The following is a 20,563-nucleotide window of genomic DNA, read 5'->3' as shown; positions in this document are numbered from 1 at the left end:
ACAACGGAAATATATTATTATATTAGAAATTTAGAATACTGTCTTTTAGAATATAGCCGAGCAAACAAATACTTTTAAAGACTGCTTCGAAGGATACATTGTCAAGTTCAATGTAATTATTAAATTATCTATCTACTGGACTAAACCGGCATAGACTATATCGATTTGTATTTTGAGTATAACCAGGGTTAGCCTTTATCGATTTTCGTATGTGCGCCAGTCTATGACCTCAGTGGCACGATGATAGTCCTTGAAACAGTTGGAAATCATTGGGGATTGCTTTTATAGGATACTCTTTGGGATAAACAGATATTCTTTGGGATAACAGAGAAAAAATAATTTTTCTTTCAAACGTTGATAGAACTAGGTGGTCAGAAAGCTGCTGACTAATTAAAATTGACTAAATAGATGTTGGTATTGGTCGCTTTAACTACTACAGATATAAAAAGAAATAATAAAACCCCTTAAAATATAACCGTTTTTAATAATTCAATTTCATTAAGATGCAATATTCAGGTTTAAGTGATGCCTTATCATTATTTTGACATGCAAGTTATAGACTGACTCGTCAATTATATTAGAATTTAAAGTACAAAATTGCTGGTCTTCCAATTAAGTCCCCAGAGAAAAATTTGATATTTATTGCGCTTGCTTCATATAAATCCCGTAAAAAATTTAATTGCTTTTAACATTTAACGGCTGACTTCATGTTTTAATGCATATTATTATGTATTTCATAAAAGTAGCATATACATACGATCATTGTTTTAAAATACTTACCTACTTGTAAAAAATTACTGTGTATGTTTGGTATAAAGAATTTATTGTAACTTTATTTTTATTCAGAAATTTTCAAATTACTTATTTTTATTACCATTTGCTAAGGAGTAATTACCTAACCATTAATTTTACTTTAACAATGCTAAATAAAATTCTGTCATGATATATTTGAAAATCCTTTGTATATTATATGAATGGAATTACAGCTGGTTCGGTAAGTTTTCGCCAACTTTTTGATAAATAATCGGCTAGATCACATAGCATTAATGTATTTCCATGACCGCAATTGTCTCATATTTCAAAGTCTTATCCGTTTGTTTTCATTAAGTCATTATTGCCAGACTCCTTAGTTTTTAAAAGTGTCAGCGTAGCAAAAGTATTTTGTTTAGTTTTAAATATCGCTTTTTACGCGTAACACATTTAACATTTATCAAATCATTTAATTTTTTCAGGTACTCTTGACCCAGAAGAACTCTCTATCGACCACCAGAACCAGCCTCACCAAACTTCTCCTCATCACTCACCCAGTAGTTCGCACCTCACAGAGCGAGCGACTCCCCAAGAGTCTGCACTTAGTCCTAAAGAAGACAGTACTAATCATAGCACACTTAGCACAATGTATCCTCATCATTCGACCAATAATAACATGGCTAAGATGCAACAACACAGATCAGTATACACTAGTGCAAGCAGTCCAGGAATGCAAAATAATATTCAGATGCAACAACAGGGAAGTCCACTTGGGATGGGACAGCAGGGTTTAGGCCACAGTCCATCAGCAGTTGGACAGTGGTTGCTGTCCAGTGGAGATAAGCCCATGTACCCATCAATGTTTGGTTTTTTACAAGGAACCGGGAGTCAATCCAGTCAGAGTCCGCAACAATATTCTAGTGCAACTCCCTCACCAGCAGCGCCACAGTATGATGATAGAGGGGCTGAACAGCTTATGTTAAGCATGGACTGTTCCCCTAGTTTAACTCTTAAGCAGCCACCGAGTTATTCGAGTTGCTCAAGTACTACTACTTCACTTCAGTTGGAGATGCAACAGACCGATTTGACTTACTCAAGGGTAGGGCAATCAATCGTTGCCCCTTCAGCAAAATACCAATGGGAAACCCAAGAGTATTCACCTCAGGGCTCATTAGTACCTGGCACGAGCACTCTAGTACCAAAACAAGAGCCAGCGTTTTCGAGCTGCGGCAGTGAGATGCAACAAGGATCAGCGCCATACGGTTCCGTACAACTTGCCGAGTACAATCCATCAACGTCAAAAGGGCATGAGATACTTTCGCAGGTTTACCAGCAAAGTCCGATTCCGCTCAAGTTAGTGCCCGTAAAACCGCGAAAGTACCCAAACAGGCCGAGTAAAACTCCGGTACACGAAAGACCGTATGCTTGTCCGGTAGAAAACTGTGACCGACGGTTCTCGAGATCGGACGAATTAACGCGACACATTCGTATCCATACAGGACAAAAACCATTTCAATGTCGGATTTGTATGCGCAGTTTTTCGCGGTCGGATCATCTCACGACGCATATCAGAACTCATACCGGTGAAAAACCGTTTTCGTGCGACGTTTGTGGACGGAAATTTGCGAGGAGTGACGAGAAGAAGAGGCATGCAAAGGTGAGTCTGATTTTATAGATTAGCTTGCTACTTTAATCAAAATGCTGTCTTAGTAATAAGTAATATTTTTTGAAATTGGTCATTATCTATCATAATCGATATACCTAAAGTAGTAATTATTAATCACCTAAATGGTTAGATAGTTAGACACTAAATAGTATTAAATAGCTACACACCTAAATAGACTTATTTTAGTACCCACTGGGAGATACTTGGTAAACCTTAGTAAGATGTTTTTTAATCGGTCTGGATGCTGATTTACCAATAATTAGTTTGCTGTCAGGTTTAGGATTCCTTTTTAGTTTTATATGATGTGGTCTTCATCTTGATTAATGCTATAATATCTTCTATCAGGAGAATTCAAATAAACAACTTATATGCAAAGAACCAAAGAATATCGTTTTGTTAAATGCAGCATAAATAAAGAAGAAAACCACACAGTAAACCCGATTAATCTGCGTAATCTGTTTAGTTGATTAATTGCCAGGAATTTTATTTTAATTTGCACACAGAGGTACGCCCATTTTTTGTTCAAGGATAACTTAAATCAATATTAGTACTGGTTGCAGCAATTAATTGAACAGCGAACAAATGAGGCTGTCATTTAAAACAATATCTGATTTTTCAATTTGCCGTGGCGCAAATAGGTACCTATGTGATAATTTGTTGCGTCACTGGGCCGCTTTTAGTACGTCAGGTGTTAAAATTCTTCTTTTTTTTTACTGCCAGTTACAATGTAAGGCCTTGTATCGTCTGCAGTTTTTAAAGAGTCAAGGACCTATGGATACTAAAATTGTAAGCTTTTATGTTTTCTTCATAAAAAGGTAACGGTCAAATGAAGAAAGGAGATGAAGAAGGTACATTTAAACAACGCGTTTTTTGATAAGAAAACTGTTCACAAAGTGTAAAGTGACATAATGAGTAGATAAAATAAATTGGATGCATTTTAATGTGACTTTTGTTGGTTTACTTAAAAGCTCAGAGCGTAGACTGATAAAATTAAGAAATAATAAAACTTCATAATGAGTGATTTTATTTTTAAAAGCTTTATATTTAGCAGGTTTCGGCATGGCTTTTTTATTATCTACGCAGAATCAAAATTGTCTTTTAAAGAAATTAATTACAAATTATTAGAGAGGTATTAGTATATAAATTTCTTATAAAAACACTCATAACTTAAACAAGTTTAATTCATTAGTTAAATAAGCGACGAAAAAACTTGCCTTCTTAAAATTCCAAGTAATCAATTGCCAATAATTTCTACCATGATTTAAGTATGTGGGTTTTTGTCTCTGACGAGGTTTTAATACCAACAGTAGCGTATATAAGCTTATCTTTTAGCTTATATATACAGGCAATAATATTCATTAAAAAAATTAAAGCTTTCACTATTTAATTATAATAACTAATTACAAATATTTCTGTTGAAATATATGTAAATGTACTATAGCTCTTGCAAATATACTAAGCCTTTATTTTATCACATAAATACATTATAAATATATTAATAATTATACATATGTAGGAATAAAACAGTTTTATACTTAAAACATAGCAAGAATGATTAGTTTTAACTACAAGTATTTTAAAAGTTATTAAAGAACCAAAATATCATATAAATTTTGGAAAGCTAAAGATAAAAATACCTGACCAAAATAGTAGTTTTGTTAACATATAAAAGTGCTCATTATTATAATAATTACTTAATTAATGAACAGAACATTATCAAGTGTTTTTAAACCATTCTATTGATTAATATATACTTTTTCAATGCCACTTTAGAATGACAAATATAGTACGTCTGTTTAAAACAACAAGAATTAAAAATCTAAAGAAATATTAACAAAAAGATAATAAAAGTCATTTAAGTTATGCATAAAAATTTTTAATAAATTCTGAAGACTTACGTATATTTACTTTTAAATATGTATAGTTAAAAATAATCATCATTGAAACATTTTTAAAAAATGTTTTTGTATAAATAAGAAGTAAAAAACAGCATGAAATCCTTGCTCTTTTTTAGTGCTCTGAAATTTGAGATATATCACCATTTAAAAACATAAAATTAAATTATTTACTGACCAAATATATTTAATTATACAGACCTTACCTGAATAAAAATTTAAAAAATAGCTTTTCCTATTTATGATACTTATAAATAGTTCATAATTATATTTAGTTTAAATATCATTTACTCCAAATAGTGCCAAAGCTATTGAAAAAAAATTGTCTTGGGCTAAAAATCTGAAGACCAAATAACGGAAACGCAGTATTTTCATTAGTTTATACGTATTTGAAAACCACTTTGTAATGGCAAATATAGTACGTCTATTAAAACAACAAGAATTAAAAGCCTATGGAATTGATAACAAACAGCTTATAAAAGCCATTTAAGTTATGCGTAAAAATTAAAAAATTACTTATTAAAATATGTTTGTATACTAAATAATAGTATTATTAAGTATATATTTGACAAAAGGTTTAAAAATTTAGAGCATTCTTGTCTGCAATTTACATTTATATATATCTTATAATAACGATATACGCGTAACTAAAAATATTTGAAGCTTAATTTAAATTTAAAGCATATATAGAAAGTACCAAAAAGGTAATACGAGCGACTTAAGTTTTGCATCTAAAAATTAAACAAGTCCCAATCATTTACTTCAATATGTTTTTAATTATATGGCTAAATTTAAAACTATATATGACTTTATAATTTTAAAACACTGGGTTTACAATTTAAGACCAAAATTATTAATAGGAATAATTATTATTTTTGCTTTATACTTTTTGGTACGCCACTGTATATTCATAAGCATTACGATTATACATATAGACCGCTCAAGATAAGATCCATTGCGTAACTTCTCTATTTCTTGTATTGAATTAATTAATCGGCGATTTTTCCGCAGTAGGCATCCGTCGGATTGCAGTTCAGTTCGCGTGAAATGCTCGCCAATTAGTATCTGTCAATATATTCCCGATAATGAACCTCTATTAGATGTAATAAATATTTATTAAAAACAGCTTATTTAGTCGTTTTTCAGGTGGCAATTTCAGTCTCGATCCGCCATGTTTAACGTGTATTTACGCGAATAGGAGTTAATTTAAGCGTGGTCTTATCTTATAAGATTTCTATTTTATATAATGACTGTGTTTAACTTTTACATAATTAAATAGTTAAAATCATGTGTTATTAAATTTGTTTGTCTAAGTTCAAACTTATATACCTGCATTTTGTTTCAGGTTCACCTCAAACAGCGGATGAAAAAAGAGTCCAAACTATCCTCGAGTTCTACGTCCACGTCGACAAACAATAACAATAGTTCGACGATATCGTCTCATGTGGCGTCGCCGACGCACCATCACACGCACCATCATCACCATCACATGCATCCTCACCAAATGTCCTCTTCACATACAGTTACCAGTGAGGACGCGAGTGGACTTGAGAGGATCAGCCACGCGCCTCTGTGAGATTTGCCTAACGCCGATCGGGTAGGTATCTAAACTAATATCTTAGTCATTAAAAAAATGGCTGAGTTCGTAACTTACACGTATTTGATTATCCTGAAATACTTAAAATACTTAAAACCTATTAAAGACTCATTCTACAAATTTACACACATAATAGTTTTTGAAGTTTTTGATTGTTACGTTGAAACCAGTTTTAAAATTAGTTAAAAAAATAGAAAAAGCTGCATCATATGTTTGTCAGACGAGTATGATAATTATTTTTTTTTAAACAAAAGACTTCAAACTAAAATTATATGCTTCTTTTTAGACATTTTCGTGGTATTGGTAGTATTTTAAAAAAGTGAAAAAAATTAGTTCTAGCTAAATTTTAACCAAATCACTCTCACTACAAAATGAGACCTACTTTATTAATTTTTTGTCTAAAAACCCGATTTTCCAAAGGTTTTCGATATACTGAATCCAACCCTGATCGTAAAGTTGATATATCATATCACAATTTTAAAATATCTCATGCTGGTTGTGCAAAAAACGTATTTTTACACAGTTTTGAGGTTATGTATGTGCATACACATACATGTGGTAGATTTATTTTTAGTGTATTTTTGCCTCTAGAGTACAACACTCCTAGTCTTAATCTCACGTTCAGTTTGCTTAAATGACTTTAATCACTTTTTAGATAAACAAATATAAATAGTATATCAAATTCTATTAACTTTATTGTTTTTTGTATATTACAAGGATGACAATAAATATCAAAAGAATTAAGTTTTATTAAAATTTATATTACCTTCATATAATTTGTATGATTTTGCGTAAATTGGGAAATTTGTTAACTTAAAATAAAAAAACTCGCAGTAAAAAATAGTTATTTATGTAACAAGTTTGTAAAATGGTCCTTTCTTTATGAATGGCAAATCCCATGAATGAAAAAGGGCATTTTACACATATGTCACATAAAATTTTTTCTACTACCGAGGAAAAAGTAAAAAAAAATAAAAAAATACCAAATTACTTGACGCACTTAAATGACTTTACGGTAAAAAAAACGTAAAAAAATTATAAATTAAATGTCAAATAAACATGACAACTCGTTCTACTACCGAAGAAAAGAAGAAAAATTAAAAATAACAATAATAATAGTGAGTACTTTACGCACGGTAGCAGAAAAAAGATATTTTGTCGTCATTTAAAAGAGAAAATAATTGAAGTGCTTATGTAATTTTAAAAATGGGCAAAATGTTTTTGCTGCTTTTTCCATTTTTAGGTTAAGTCGAGTTTTAAGCTTAAAGTTTTCTTGACTAGTTGTAGACTGCCAAGCAAAGAAAAAGATCCCATTTAGGGTTGTAAAAAATTCTGTTTAATGTCTAATAAAATATTTTTATTGATATTGGCAATATCTACAAAAATCTCGACTCCAAACCAAATCCTACACATACATAAACCAAATTTAGTTCTATATGATATATAGATTGTGATACTTATGGAAAGAACTATTAAAACCAAATTTTTCACTGAGGTCTACGCATAAAAAAAAACTCTTGGAGGCTCTTTAATCCTACCTAATACTGGCTTGATACTTTTATTTAGTGTAATAGCCAAAGGTATTCCATTTAATTACCAACTGATAAGAAACGAAGTTAAATTTTCAGCATCTGCGAGAACGAAAAGAATAGAATGAGTATCTTATAAAAAAAATTCTCCTCTTTTCTTTCTAGAAGACAACAACTAAATTTCTAAAATAGAAGCTTTTCTTAAAATTTATCTAGTTATATTTATTAATTTATTTAGTTATATTTTCTTTTCTTATCTTAAAATTTAGTATATTCCTGTTTGCATACAACAGTTAAAAGATCTCAACATGACATGTAAATATAAAAACTAGTTGCTGGCAGTTTCCGAAAACTATCTTATCTGAAAGCAAATGAAGTCGATTTTCGAACTGACTTCTGATCTAATCCCAACAAAAAAACTTCCCTTTTTTGAATTATTTCTCAAGTTATGTACTTGTGCAAGTGTTAGAATCCAATATGAAAGCTACTTAAAAAAATTGGTAGAATACAAAACAAAAGCACTGACAACCTATTGGAGATGAAAAGATGATCTAAACAAAATATTGTTTTAATATGAAAGCCATAGTAGAATACTTTTGAATAGAAAGGTTCATCATTAATAATATCAACAGCTTTTAAGTAATCAAGGGTTATCATACTCGATGCTAATTTTTCATCAAGAGACATTGTAAAAGTTATCTCTAATATTTAGTATTGCAGAAGCTGTAATACATACCTGAGTACCGATTTATTAATTTTATAAAATTCTAAAAATCCATTATATTTTTCAACACTACCATATAAAACAAAAATATCATACAAAATCACAAACCAATAACATTATATTAAGTCATTTCTTAATTCACTATTGATTTATCTATACCTTTGAATGAACAAAAAATTAATTGCCCCCTCCTTTGTTTCAGGTTCCGGTCGGTGACTGTTTTATTTTGATTCAAGATGACTGTGATTTATCCAGCGTTGCCACTAGCAGCTTACCTGGCGATGCCCCTAAGATAGTTTTCATCCAAATTGAAAATATGCCATCCGAACCTTTACTTTCTGCTGACTTAGCGGCAGACGATGAAGTTAGAGAAGGTCTTCATATTAATGCCGACGACACTGGCACATCGGTAGAATCTTTTGAAAATCGCTCAACTACCCCTGTTCCGGACACTCCAACTTTGCTCTCGCTAGGTCAGGAAATGTCAACAGGGGCTGCAATACGTACCAGTATTTCACTCTTGCCAATGGATGATAGGGAAGATAATATTAATGTTGGAATAACTGGTAGACAAATGATTAGCAACGACGATGATAGTGGCGAGAATGAAGAGTTTAGTAATATTGCGCCAAGTATGCCGATTTTGACCGATGAAGATTCGGAGGGCAGTAGTGATGAAAGTGTCAAAGTGGATTAATGACTGAGAGGAAAATATGATCTCGAAATACTTTTGGGGATTTACCAGCAATTTGCCGAGGAATTATTGGGTATTGGTGCTTGTTATGTTAGATTTAATGCTGAAAATTGTTAATGATGCAAGAAATTTTGTTCTTTGTAGTTTTTAGGGTTGAAAATTGACACGGTACAAAATAACTTGCTTTTAAATATGCTATTTTAACTAATTATGTTAAATTTACAGTGTTGCGGGCAATTTATTGCAAACATAAAAAAATAATCAAGGGAATTTGAATTGCCATTGCCATTTAAACGAGTCCAGATGCCATAAGTAGAAAAGTGTGTGCCATGTATGGCTGGCACGAAAAATAAATTGTGCCAAATAGATAGCAAATCTTACATTTAGGAAGTAAAAATTATTCTCCTTGTACAAAAGCTCAGTGCCATTAAAGTTTATGTTACATAAACAAAAAAGTTGTAATAAATCTCAAAACATATATTTATCGATAAAAATGTCACTTATCCCAAAAAGATAATATATGGTTGAAATTGTAAATCTAAAATATACTAAGTATTATAAATGTTGTGCCCCCATTGTAAATAAAACCTATTTATATGTTAAATGTCAGTTTTCAGCTGCACTTCGACTGATGTAGTTCACGGTGCCATATCACCGCTAAATTTATGGTTGTTAAAAGAATTTAATGAGAAAAAATGTGGAACTAAAGATCCTATTTTTGTATTATAGAAAACTTTTCAAATTTCTTGTTATAGTAATGAGATGTTTATATTTTCGTTTCGAGTAGTTTTTATAACTTTTTAACTAAAAGCTTTAATTAATTCTTTAGGGTTATTTAACATGTTTTCTAAATGCCAAATAACACAGTTTTTAATACATTCCGTAGATTTTTTTATGTTTAGTTTTAATAAACGAAAATGTTGACTAAAAAGTTTTATTTTTTTGTTATTTATTGAGTGTGGGCGGACGGCTGGCACCAACTTTTAAATTCATTTATATACATCTTAGTCAATAAATTAGTTGTCAATATATTTTAATAATAGCTAAAAAGCCATGTGTCATGAAGAATTTTGGGAAATATTCTCGTTTGCCTTATACAAAGTGTCTTTTAAAATTAAATTGGTCAATGAATTGATGCTTGGGTCATCGATAACTCTTGCCAATATTTCAAATAAACTATTAATTATAACAAAAACATATTTTATCAAAATCAAATAACAAAAGATGCACTTAAATTTAAAAAAAGGCCTAAATTTAAAAAAGTATAAAATATAACCCCCTCCTCCTTGTAAAAAAAACTATGTATAATAGCGTGTAAATACATTCATTTAAATTAACTTCTATATATTTTGTACATACATAATTTAAAAAGTGTTAATATATCTTTTTTGTTAATTAATTTGTTATTTTTGACACTGCAACAGCTTTGATCGGCACCCCTTTGTTTTGATTTTTGTTTTTAATTAACACAATGGCTTTTTCGATATTTTTTTGATTTTATAACTGTCTTTATTATTTATTTAGAACTGTTTAACAAAATTTTTGGTTGCAACCGGAAAAACCAAAAAATTTGTCTAAAACACGTGCTATTTCTATGTTAAAGAAACATTCAATCACACAAGGCTGTAAAATCTTATCGTATTTTCTAAATGTGATATTTGAATACATGGATATTGTCTTTAAATATTAAATACAATACTGTAATATAAACATGATTGTAAGTTGTTATTTATAAAATAAGAAAACAATTGAAATTTTGAAGCAGTAAAATCTTATCTTTTATAAATAATATGTTGATGTTGTCAAAAGAATGTATTTCCCAACAAAATAATAAAATAAATTATGTAAAAATAAGACTTCTCTGTTTTTTATTTAATCGAATTAGATAAACTTTATTCATTAAATCTTTGGTCAATTTCGAAACAAAATATTCCTTTAGTCAGACATTACTCGACAATTCTGATTCAGTCCTCCACGCTTTGGATAGGAGTCTTGAATACTCATGATTTTAAATGTCCACATAAAAAGAAATCAAGAGGATTAATGTTGGGCGATCGAAGCGGCCATGGTTGTGGTCCTCCTCTGCTATTTCATTGATTTGGATAATTATTATCTAGGAATTCTCGATCAACGACACTGAAGTGTGGCGAAGCGCTGTCATGCAAGTAATTAATGCGACGTTGTTCTCTAAGAGGAATTTCCTCCATTAATCCAAGTAAATCAAATACTAAATTCTTCACCGCTAACTCTAGGGAAAGGAAATGGCGGCCAATCAAGTCGTCACTAAAAATTCCAATTCAAATATTTATCAAAAAGTCCTATTGCGTATTATTTTCAAATACAGCATAGGGATTTTCTTCAGACCATACATGGTTCTTATGCGAATTTATTATGGCTATTCGCAGAAAACATGCTTCATCCGTGAATAGTACTTGATTTAAAAAAATTGAGTTATTTGTAACTTTTTCACAGAACCAGGCAATAGTGCTTGTATGTACATGATGTTAGTGATAAGGATAAAGATGCTTATCTTTCAAAATTTTCCTAACCGTTACATGATTTAGGTTTAATTGGTGCGCAATTTTTCTTAAATATACTTGTTGTAGGGTACTCTTTGGTTGCATTAAGAACAGCTTCTTTATTTTGGATGGTTTTTACACTTGTATGTCTACAACATGTTTGGATCTTTTGTAACTGCCTCTTTCACATATTCGAACCTGAATGTTAATGAAGGTTGGTACATTGGGAAGCAGAAGCTGTGGAAATCGATCAACATATAACTGACGTGCTCATCGAGCAAAAAAATCATATTAAATTAAAAATCATATCTGTCATTACTTAATTACTAAACTGGACCATTATGATAATTTGTAATCAGTAAAACTTAGAAATATTTAAAGCCTTAGAATGGACATAGAAGAAAACAAATATTTGGCAGCTGTCGAATTATTTGAGAAAATAAATTAGTTCAATTGTTTTTGCGTACGCCATAAGTATCTGGACAAGTATAATACTTAAATATTAAAAATATTATAATCAAAACAAAAATCTTAATAAGATGGTTAAACATTTTTAAGCTAGAATAAATTAAAGAACCCTTTGTTAATGTTAGGTGAGGTATAGGCAAAGGTACAATATGAGAACTTCTCGTAAAATTAGGATTATTTGCAACTTTAACTGTATTAAATTTATAGTAAATCACACAATAGGTTTTGATAATAAACACGGATGGTAGTGTTAATATTTTTTGAGGCCAAGGTTTGCAAGATGAAGAAACGATTTAGGTCATACATAACTCTAACCGCTTGTTTTTGAGAAATACAAGGGGATGTGAAAAAAAAATTCTCGCCACAGAAGCAAAGAAGCAAATTCCATCATAGCTCATATCATAGATAAGATTCGACTAGAGCATAACAAAGGTCTTTTGCAATCCTGGCGCGTAATTCACAATCTACCACCTTCAGGGACCAAAATACCTTTTTGCTATCTTGGCGATATGAATCGAAAACTCTTGTCTGGTTGTCTGGTCGACAGTTATTTTTGTAAACGCTTGGCAATACCGCATCCCTTCCATATCACGACGTCACCATGCGCGAGGAGAGCGCCGCGCGAGTTGTAGAAGTGGGAACGACTGTCTCTCTCGTTTTGACTTTCTGACGACGCAAGCAATGACGTCATACTATTTAATTTAATAATTTATACTGTACTTATTTCTGTGTTTGGCAAATAAATGTTGGTTTTTAATTAACGTGAAATGCAAATAATCTGAACGCCACACATTACATTTTATGGTCCTTCGTCGCTGGATTTGACTCCTGAACGGAATTTTACTGCATCTTAACACCCGTACGGGACTTTCAACGAGGCTTTTACCGCATTTATTTGTGGCTTGAACTGGAAGAAACGCCGACCGCCGACCCAATCGACACAAGTTTGGATATTTTGCCTTTTGGACGACGGGGACAACAAGACCGTCTTCTCAGGGAACACCGATTGGTTTTGCTTATTTCACTACAGGTTAGTGCGTTCCTTTCTCACTTTCTTTCCTTTACTTTTACAGGCCTCTGTTTGATTTATTTGTTTATTTTTTTTAATAAACTTAAACTGCTGTATTTGTGTTACTTTATGGTGGTTACTTTGATGGTACTTTACATTGATTTACAAACGATTTCGTGATATTTGATGCTACTTTGGTGACAAAATTAATACCTTTAACTGATATTTGTTTACGTTGCAATATATTACACATTTTGCTGGTATACTATACCTATTTACACTCATTTCTTTTGGTATTTCACACTCCCTTTGATGGTGATTTCTACTATTTACATTTTATCAAATTTTGACATTTAATATACCTACTTTATTAGATAGTTTACACTACAACTAAACTACGTTTTCGATGCTTCCTGTAAATCTGACTCAGGTTTTTCTTAAAACGATTTACTTATGGTCGGACCTAATGTCCAAAACAGTCTTTTTTCAATTCTCTTACGGTATCGTATACATCCTGTAGTTCTCAGTGGTGTCATTGAAAAAATGTATCGACAAGTCTATGTAGCCCCTGAATATCGTAAACTTCAGAGAATTCTTTGGCGTGCTAATATTAATGAGCCGATTTTAACAAAGATCTAGTAGCCAGAAATGCAGCCTCTGCTGCATTTCTGGCTACTAGATCTTTGCAGGAAGTAGGTAAAATACATGCTAAAGACTGTCCAAAGATTTCTAACATAATACAGCGTGATTTTTACGTTGATGACCTTTTAACCGGCGCACAAACAGTCGATGAACTTAGATAAATTAAAGAAGACATCCATGATCTTTTTATGAAGTATGGATTTCCACTTAAAAAATGGGCTTCAAATGAGCCAACCTTAAATTCTGATTCCTCAATACATTCGATTTCTTTTGATACAGATATTCCTTCTAAAACCTTGGGCCTTTTATGGAATCACATTTCTGACACGCTAGAATATAAAATAGGTCCTATTGAATCTAGCACTCGCGTAAAAAAACGTACAATTTTATCATCAATTTCCCAGATTTGTGACCCTCTTGGTCTACTTTCTACTGTCACAATCTCGGCAAAAATATCTTGCAACAGCTGTGGAAGCTTAAAATATCATGGGTTGATAACAACGGGATGAATCGATTCCAATGGATCTTTTCACAATCTGGTCATCTTACAGGAAACAACTTGTGGAATTGAATAATCTTAAAATACCAAGACTAACTCTTTGCGGTAATCCTATTGAGCTGCAATTACATGGCTTCTCTGATGCTGCGGAGCCAGGTTTAGGTGCCTGCGTGTACCTTTGTTCAAAGGACTCGTTAGGCAATTTTTCGTCTAAACTACTTTGTGCAAAAACTAGAGTCTCTCCACTTAAAGAATTGACTATTCCTAGGCTCGAGCTTTGTGCAGCATTACTCTTAGCAAAACTAGCTAAAACTGTGTTAGCTTCAATACCCTCTACTTTGGACTCTAAGAACTACTGGTGTGACTCTACAATAGTACTTGCCTAGATTAGATCATCTCCTCATCGTCTAAAGACATTTATTGCTAATCGAATAGCTCAAATACAATCCATAACTAATATTGATGAATGGAGATATAATAGAACCGCAGACAATCCAGCTGATCTACTTACTAGAGGAATTCCACCTTTAAGCTTGTTAAATTCGACTTTATGGTTTCATGGACCTCCTTGGCTGACTGAAGATGAGTGGCCAAACGACATAGTAGATTTATCAAATATTGATACTCCTGAATTACGAAATGTCACTTCTTTTCATGTGTCCATCGAAAAACATACCAATATTGACTTACTTACTTTAATTGACAAATTTTCTAATCTAACTAAACTGGTTCGTACTTTTGCCTTTGTGCTACGCTTTAAAAACATCCTTAAATTAAAGTCTAAATCTGACTTTTTTAATAGAGAGCTTTCAACTCTGGAAATTGAGAATTCTTCGAATACACTTGTCAGCTTGGTACAAGCTTCGACATTTTCTGAAGAATTTAAAGCACTGAAGAATAATAATAAGGTCTCTAATAAATCCAAACTCCTTACCTTGAGTCCCTTCTTTGACCACACTCTTAATCTTATTCGAGTTGGGGGTCGTTTGCAACAATCTAATTATGAATATCAAAAGAAACACCCTATAGTTTTACCCCCTAAACATAGACTTTCACTTTTGATCGCACATTCTGAACATATTAAGCTACTTCATGCTGGTCCACAACTTACATTGGCATCACTTCGTGAAAGGTTCTGGCCAATCAATGGCAGGAACTTAATTAAAAAGGTTTACCATGACTGTTTAACTTGTTTTCGCTTTGTTGCAAAATCGACAAAGTACCTTATGGGTAATTTACCCAAGACACGAATTACACCCTCTAGACCCTTTTCTGTGTCCGGTGTTGACTACGCAGGGCCCTTCTCCCTTAGGGATCGCAAAGGACGTAATTTTAGAACTAACAAGGCATACATAGCATTGTTTGTGTGTTTTGCTACCAAGGCTATTCACCTAGAGCTAGTAAGTGATCTTACTAGCGAATGTTTCTTAGCCGCTTTGGACAGATTCATGTCACGAAGAGGCAAGTGCATACAAATATATTCTGATCAAGGGATAACATTCGTGGGTGCATTAAATGAATTAAATGCGTTTCTCAAAGAACACTTCTACTATTTCGGATAAATTAGCAAATCAAGGTATACAATGGAATTTTATACCGCCTCACGCTTCACACTTTGGTGGGCTTTGGGAGTCCAGCATTAAATCGGTAAAGTATCATCTTAAGCGTATAGTTGGTAGTTTATCATTAACTTTTGAAGATTTTTCTACAATAATTACTCAAATAGAAGCCTGTTTAAACTCCAGACCCTTATGTCCTCTTTCTGATAATCCGAATGATCCAAATCCTCTCACTCCTGCGCACTTTCTTATTGGTGAACCATTGACGACGTGCCCACAAGTTGATCTACTGGGAGTAGCAGAGAACAGACTATCAAAATACCAACATAGGCAACAAATGGTGCAATATTTTTGGTCTCGTTGGGTCAAGGAATGCATTGCAGAACTCCAGATACGTACGAAATGGAAGCAGAATTACCTGCAGCTCCTGAAACTAGGCGTTCTTGTGCTCATCATGGAGGATGGATTACTACCATTAAAATGGCGAACTGGCCGAGTGGTACAAATATTTCCTGGAGGAGATGGTATTGTCCAAACAGTATTAGTGAGGACTTCTGCTGGCGAGTATAAGCGTCCAGTTACGAAGATTGCTGTCCTGCCTATTTATGATTTTTAAAGCCTGGAGGCTTTCAAGGGGGGCGATATGTCTGGTTGTCTGGTCGACAGTTATTTTTGTAAACGCTTGGCAATACCGCATCCCTTCCATATCACGACGCCACCATGCGCGAGGAGAGCGCCGCGCGAGGCGTAGAAGTGGGAACGACTGTCTCTCTCGTTTTGACTTTCTGACGACGCAAGCAATGGCGTCATACTATTTAATTTAATAATTTATACTGTACTTATTTCTGTATTTGGCAAATAAATGTTGTTTTTTAATTAACGTGAAATGCAAATAATCTGAACGCCACACACTACAACTCTAATGATGAATAAATCGAGATCCCCAAAAATTTATGGACTTCCTAAACCTCAAGAAGTTCAGAATATAAAGTAGAGATAAGCATCTGACATTTAAAGGTTAGGATATTGGTATTTGAAACATTGAGTGCCAGCAAGTTAGCTTTACACCAATCTCCAAGAATCCGAACCGATAGTTTAATGTAGATCTTCCTTTGATTTGTTGTCGCACACGGAGTGGTATCATCAGCAAATATAATAAATTTTCTGGAAATCTAAATTTGGAAGCTCGTTCAAAATAATTAAAAATAACAAAAGTCCCAAGATAGAACCTTGAGGCACACCTGAGGTGATAGGTTGAACTTTTGAAGAACTATTTTATAGTAGTATGAAAAAACCTGATTTCTCATCAAAAAACCCAGCATCCGACCCTTGACAAATTCTTCAATAATTTTTGAAATTGTTGATAAGAGAGAAAACGGTCGATAGTTGAAGGGAGCTTTATTATAACCAATCTTAAAAAAAGCTAATTAAGCCTTGGACAATTTAAGACTATTAGGAAACACACCCGAAATAAAACTTTGACTTAGGGTTTTAGAAAAAACAGCCAGTGCAATATCAGGAAGTTCCTACAGAATCTTAAGAGAAATGCCATCTCATTCCGAAAAATATTTATCTTAAATTGTTTGGATTATACTTTTTATTTCCGTATCATTTCATCGAGACCCTCAGTTTTGACACAAGACAACGTTATGGACTGTATGAGGGCTCGCGTGGCAAAGCAATACCTATTGCCACTGTGTATTGGTGCTTTAATCTCTTTGTTGTTGTCATTGTCTGAGCATATTGTGGGTTCCAAGGTACTTAAACTATTTACGCATTGAAAGGTATAGGTGTCTATTGTTATATTCTGAGCGATTCTGTCCCTGGTTAATTTTTAAGTAATATGCATGTATTTGGTTTTTTCCTCGTTGATGTTCAGGCCTATTTTCTAACAATTCTTTTCGATTTTTAGGAAGCCCTTCCTTGACTCCGAAAATATTTCTTCCGACCGCGTCAATGTCGTCCGCGAATGCCAGGATCCGTGACTCCTAAAGGTAGTAAATACTTCCATGGTGATGTTCGTCTTCTTGATAGCCATATCTAGATATCTAGGACTATGTTAAAGAGTATAAGCGACAGTTCATCTCCCTGTTTCAATCCACTTATGATCGACAATTACTCTCTTATATACTGTCCTACTTTAACGCGCCACCTATTATGGTTTATGCATAATTTCGCGGAAGTAATTATTTTCTGTGGTATACCTATATTTGCCATGGCTATCCAGATACTGTCGCGTATAATGGTGTAGTAAGCTTTAGACAAGCTAAGTCACGTGTTTATTGAATTCCCAGTGCTTCTCCAGTAGTTGTCGAGTCTGATCCACTATTGAGCTCTTTGGTCTGAATCAACACTGATAGTCGCCAATTTGTTCCAATGCCAATTTGCATACAGTAGTATGCGGCGGGATTTTGCTAAATACATAACTCATTATTTAGATGTTATATGTTTATGTGATATAATTTATGTTTATAAAAGCCCTATCGAACTCGAACTTATGAAAAACTTAAAATGGCAAGCAAATACTAATAAACTGTTAAAGTGACTTTATTCTTCTTATTATGGTCTTTAATTACGTCTATATATATTTGATTACTTAATTGAAAAAAATATGATCAATACCTTTCGTTTCCATGTTATTAAAAGTCGTTGAGCTTAATGCTTATAAATGGGAAAATTATACAAAAAAAAATTAAAAAACCCAACCTAAAAATACATCTATATTATAGAAAAAGGTAATTTTGACGTATGTTTTTAGCCATTAGAAACCTGTTTTTAAAATTTATGTCATCATAAAAATAGTCAAAGCTTAAATTATTACATATATTTAAAAAAATATATTGGAAAATTTAATAGGAATTATACAAAACAAATCCATTAAGTAATTTCTATTGTGTTAGGCACCAATGTTCATCATTAAGCATTTTTAACGAATTAGGCTAAGAACCAGTTACTTTGAGAAAGTTGCAATTATTGGTTATTTTTTAAGTTTAGGTAAATACAGTTTTAATGTCGATACTGGTTGAAGAAATTGTAGACCTTTCACAAAATTCTGAATTATTTCTTCTTAGAGACTATTTGGAGAGTAGAAATAATGTAAGATAAGTTCTCAACTCGCTAACAAACTTATAGGTTATTTCTGTTAGACAGTTGAGATCTTAGGAGGTTGCAGGCGTGGTATATTTCTTCCTAAAAAAAAGGAAAGTAATATCAATCTTTTCTAGAAAATTAAAGAAACTAAAAAAAATATAAAAGACTTTTGCTTCATTTAATGAACTTTGCTTGAAAAAATAGAATCGTATTCTAACCTATCTGACAAAATTTTGTTTTTATTCTTTTAAGCAAGTAAGATCATGATTGGTTACTTACAAGAAGTTGGTGACATTTTTATTTTCTTCCTGAAAGTAGTCTGTTCCTGAAAATAACTTCTCGAGAAGTAGAGACTACTGCTGAAATAATAAATCATCCTTACCTGTCCGATAAAATGTTTTACTAAACTTTTTTTTTTAAATAGTTATTAATCATTATCGCCTTGTCATTAACTTGCCTTGAACTAAAAAAGCGTAACGGATATCTATTCTTTATTGCAGTTTTAAAAGGAAATCCAAAAACGAAAACAATTATGTAATTTGTTCTGAAATATTTAAGTGAATAAATGTTTCAGACAACTCAAAAAAAATATTTAAATTTTCCTAAAAAATGTTGTTTTGTAAATGACAAGAATTTAAAAATAAAAAGTAAACTTTAAAGTTGTCTTACTTAGTAATAATAAAATACTTACTTGTATTAGTCATAAGGTGTACAAGTGTTGGAAAAAGGAGCATTTTGCAATTATTAGTAATAGCTTAGGATCTAATTGTTCTCTTCAACTTGTTTATTGTTAACATTATCATCATTATTATAATTCATAGTTATACTTGATCAACTCTAATGTAAAAAGTCTGATGTGTTCATCATTACTTTACGCTCAAAGTTTGTTAAAATTATGAATATCGGCAATGCCAGCATTGTCAACTATGCCTGCTTATACGAAACTGATGCTTGCAATCACATCTGTATATTTTAATTCAATTCAAATGTCAATCTATGAGTTAAATATGTATCATGCTGTAAGACGGACTATGTAAGGTCTGATATATAGCCATAACGAATAAAATTGCAAACTGAATTAAACTGCATATTTTCTTTATTTATTTGACACAACATGATTAATTAACGCAAAAATATATACTTATACTAATCGATAAATAATAATCATAATAATAATAATAAAAATAATAATAAAATATGTTTAAATACACTCATACACATTTAGCTCGTCATTTCAACAGATTTTTGCAGGAACCAATCACAATATCAACTTACATTACGCAAGGACTAACATATTTGCTGCCAAAAGATAACGATACCGAAAATCCTGCAAAATATAGGCCTATCACTTGCCTGCCTACAATCTATAAACTACTTACAGCATGCATTGCAAAAATAATTTATAAGCACTGCTTATAAAAAGGCTGCATTAAGAGGTTTCAAGGATGTAAAGAACAGTTACTTATAGACACTGTAATTATGGAATAAGCAATACAGAAGCAGAGAAATCTATACACCGCCTTTATAGATTACCGTAAGGCTTTCGATACCATTCCATACACTTGGCTGCTTAAGGTCCTTGAGATCTATAAAGTCGCTCCACCGCTTATCAATTTATTAAAACATATGATGGGTTTCTGGACCACATCTTAACTGCAGTTGAATCTTAACTGCAGAAATAAAACTTTAGCGATTGAGCCTATTAAGCTCAACAAGACCTTTTCCAGGAAGATTCCCTGAGTCCCCTCTGGTTTTGTCTGGCTTGAATCCCCTCTGCCATATGCTTAATCAAAGTCAACATGGATTTACCGTTAAAGATAACAGGGAAAACCTATATAATATTACACATCTAATGTACATGCATGATATCAAAGTTTATGATGGGACATCAACGCATGTCAACTCATTGCTGCGAACAATTG

The 20,563-nt window shown here is 32.3% G+C and overlaps 2 protein-coding genes across 3 annotated transcripts in view; both read left to right on the top strand.

Moving 5' to 3' along the window:
- Window positions 1–10,711, top strand: part of LOC126733838 (early growth response protein 1-B-like) — a 78,917-nt gene extending 68,206 nt beyond the window's left edge. For both annotated transcript variants that reach the window (XM_050437251.1, XM_050437252.1), the window contains 3 exons: window positions 1,233–2,407; window positions 5,657–5,908; window positions 8,364–10,711. In XM_050437251.1, coding sequence (XP_050293208.1) covers window positions 1,233–2,407; window positions 5,657–5,887 — 1,406 coding nt within the window. In that variant the 3' untranslated portion in view covers window positions 5,888–5,908; window positions 8,364–10,711. The remainder of the gene's footprint in view (window positions 1–1,232; window positions 2,408–5,656; window positions 5,909–8,363) is intronic.
- Window positions 10,712–14,012: 3,301 nt separating this feature from the next.
- LOC126734318 (uncharacterized) lies at window positions 14,013–16,167 on the top strand. The gene is made up of 3 exons (XM_050437892.1): window positions 14,013–14,352; window positions 14,428–15,453; window positions 15,560–16,167. Exons 1-3 carry the CDS (start codon window positions 14,013–14,015, stop codon window positions 16,165–16,167), a joined length of 1,974 nt encoding a protein of 657 aa, XP_050293849.1.
- The last annotated feature ends 4,396 nt before the right edge of the window (window positions 16,168–20,563 follow it).

This window comes from Anthonomus grandis, chromosome 3 (genome assembly GCF_022605725.1).
Source record: "Anthonomus grandis grandis chromosome 3, icAntGran1.3, whole genome shotgun sequence".
In the NCBI taxonomy this organism is placed as follows: Eukaryota; Metazoa; Arthropoda; class Insecta; order Coleoptera; family Curculionidae; genus Anthonomus; species Anthonomus grandis.
The sequence above is the reverse complement of the archived record's forward strand: the minus strand, read 5'-3'. Positions and strand labels throughout refer to the sequence as shown.

Bases quoted from the DNA above. Each gene is read 5' to 3' on its own strand.
- LOC126734318 (XM_050437892.1), top strand. From the start codon at position 14,013: ATGGATCTTTTCACAATCTGGTCATCTTACAGGAAACAACTTGTGGAA. The intron at 14,353-14,427 runs GTGACTCTACAA...CTAATCGAATAG, and splicing joins GGACTCTAAGAACTACTGGT to CTCAAATACAATCCATAACT. The intron at 15,454-15,559 runs GCAAGTGCATAC...CGGATAAATTAG, and splicing joins CAGATTCATGTCACGAAGAG to CAAATCAAGGTATACAATGG.